Below are 1,645 nucleotides of genomic sequence, written 5' to 3' on the forward strand. Positions count from 1 at the left end.
TTCCTGTTGTAGCGGATGGTGAATTTATGGTGGGAATGGAATTTAGTTCTAGGGAGGCATGTGCATGACCTAGGTCCTGCTCTTGATGAGGCACATCCTGACTCAAACCAAACTGTCTCCTCAACCTATCAGACGCATGCCACTCAATGCATTCAAATGAGATCAGCGGCACGGTTGCACTCCAAATAATCGAGTGGTGGAGGATGTCAGCCGGAATCAGACCCGCCTCAATGCGCTCAACTGCATAAGCCTCCCAAACAAACTGAACACATTGAAGATAACAGAGTATTACACACCAGATAATAATACTTCTAATGAAAAATATAAAGACAACTGAATATCACATACTTGTCCATCCTGCAGATCGTCCAATACCCTCCTATAGTGCGCCAGAGATTGAAATCTATAAGCCCGTTCATCACGGTCCCAATTACGCCATCTAACATCAAACAGCTCATTATAAACAACTTATGATAAAACTCTCAATTAAAAGGTGATGCACTTATTCAATGCAGATGATGTTTGAACTTACCTATTAGCAAGCGGAAAGACTCGAGGATTGCCTAGTATAGGCGAGAGAAATGGTAAACGAATCCAAGCCCAGGTAAGCAGAAGGGTCAGCGGTCCATCAATCTCCTTGCAGTCGACACGAGTAGCCCTACACAATGCTCTATACAAGTGCGCCAAACATGCCGAACCCCAACTAAATTCTCTGATCCCGCCGAAGTTTCGGAGCAACGGCAGAAATTTCCAGTGCACTCCTGCCGCAGACTTGTCTCCAAACATAATGGTCCCAAATAATAACATTATGTGGCACTTTACATACCTCTGAACCTGAATATCATTATCTAAGACTATATGTTCTTTTAGTCTCCGAAACCAAGTCAATTTTATAAAACTTCCTCTACATTCTGTCTTCCTGGGTGCAACACCAAAATGATGGAGGCATTCGACCTCTAACGCCTCATAACTACTCATAGTCGGTCCTGTAACTGGAAGACCATTTGTCGGAAGCCCAAAAATTACCGCCACTTCCTCCAACGTCATGGAACACTCGCCAATTGGAAAATGAAAAGTATGAGTCTCGGGCCGCCATCTCTCGATCAGAGCATTAATTAATGCCGATTGACATTGGACAACTCCAATCTGCGAAACGTAATAAAATCCAGTCTCCCGCAAATGCCCCTCCACAATTGGATTATATGGATCCGGTGGCATATAATGATCGCATATTAACATTCGTGAACCCTACAAAACAAAGCCATATATCACATTAATCAAATATAACCATGCTTAACTAACATACCATATTTAACATTCTTGCATTCTCATTATCATATAAGCAATATAACATAATTAATAAACCTTAAATGAAACTAAAATTAACATCTATTTATTACTATTATTTCCATGAAAACTATATTTTCTAATATCTACTTCCTAACCTTTTCTTAATAACGATTTCCATTCGTTTAATGTAAATAGATAGAATGAATGTTAAACTCAAATAAATTTAAAATTAAATCTAATTATTATTATTACTCGACAGCAATATAAAATTATATTTGTTAATTCTAACAGTAATTATGAAAAACAAATGGTCCAATAATGATATTTGGTTTATCCTAAATCAAATCTACAACCT

The 1,645-nt window shown here is 38.4% G+C and overlaps 1 protein-coding gene across 1 annotated transcript in view; it reads right to left on the minus strand.

The window, feature by feature from the left end:
* The window catches only part of LOC110269023 (serine/threonine-protein phosphatase 7 long form homolog), a 2,378-nt gene continuing 733 nt past the window's right edge, over positions 1 to 1,645 (minus strand). Inside the window, exons 2-3 of the mRNA XM_021116254.1 lie at positions 533 to 1,248; positions 1 to 439 (exon numbers count right to left, since the gene is read on the minus strand). Coding sequence (XP_020971913.1) covers positions 289 to 439; positions 533 to 1,239 — 858 coding nt within the window. The 5' untranslated portion in view covers positions 1,240 to 1,248 and the 3' untranslated portion in view covers positions 1 to 288. The remainder of the gene's footprint in view (positions 440 to 532; positions 1,249 to 1,645) is intronic.

The sequence above is a fragment of the Arachis ipaensis genome, chromosome B02, assembly GCF_000816755.2.
Source record: "Arachis ipaensis cultivar K30076 chromosome B02, Araip1.1, whole genome shotgun sequence".
NCBI lineage: Eukaryota > Viridiplantae > Streptophyta > Magnoliopsida > Fabales > Fabaceae > Arachis > Arachis ipaensis.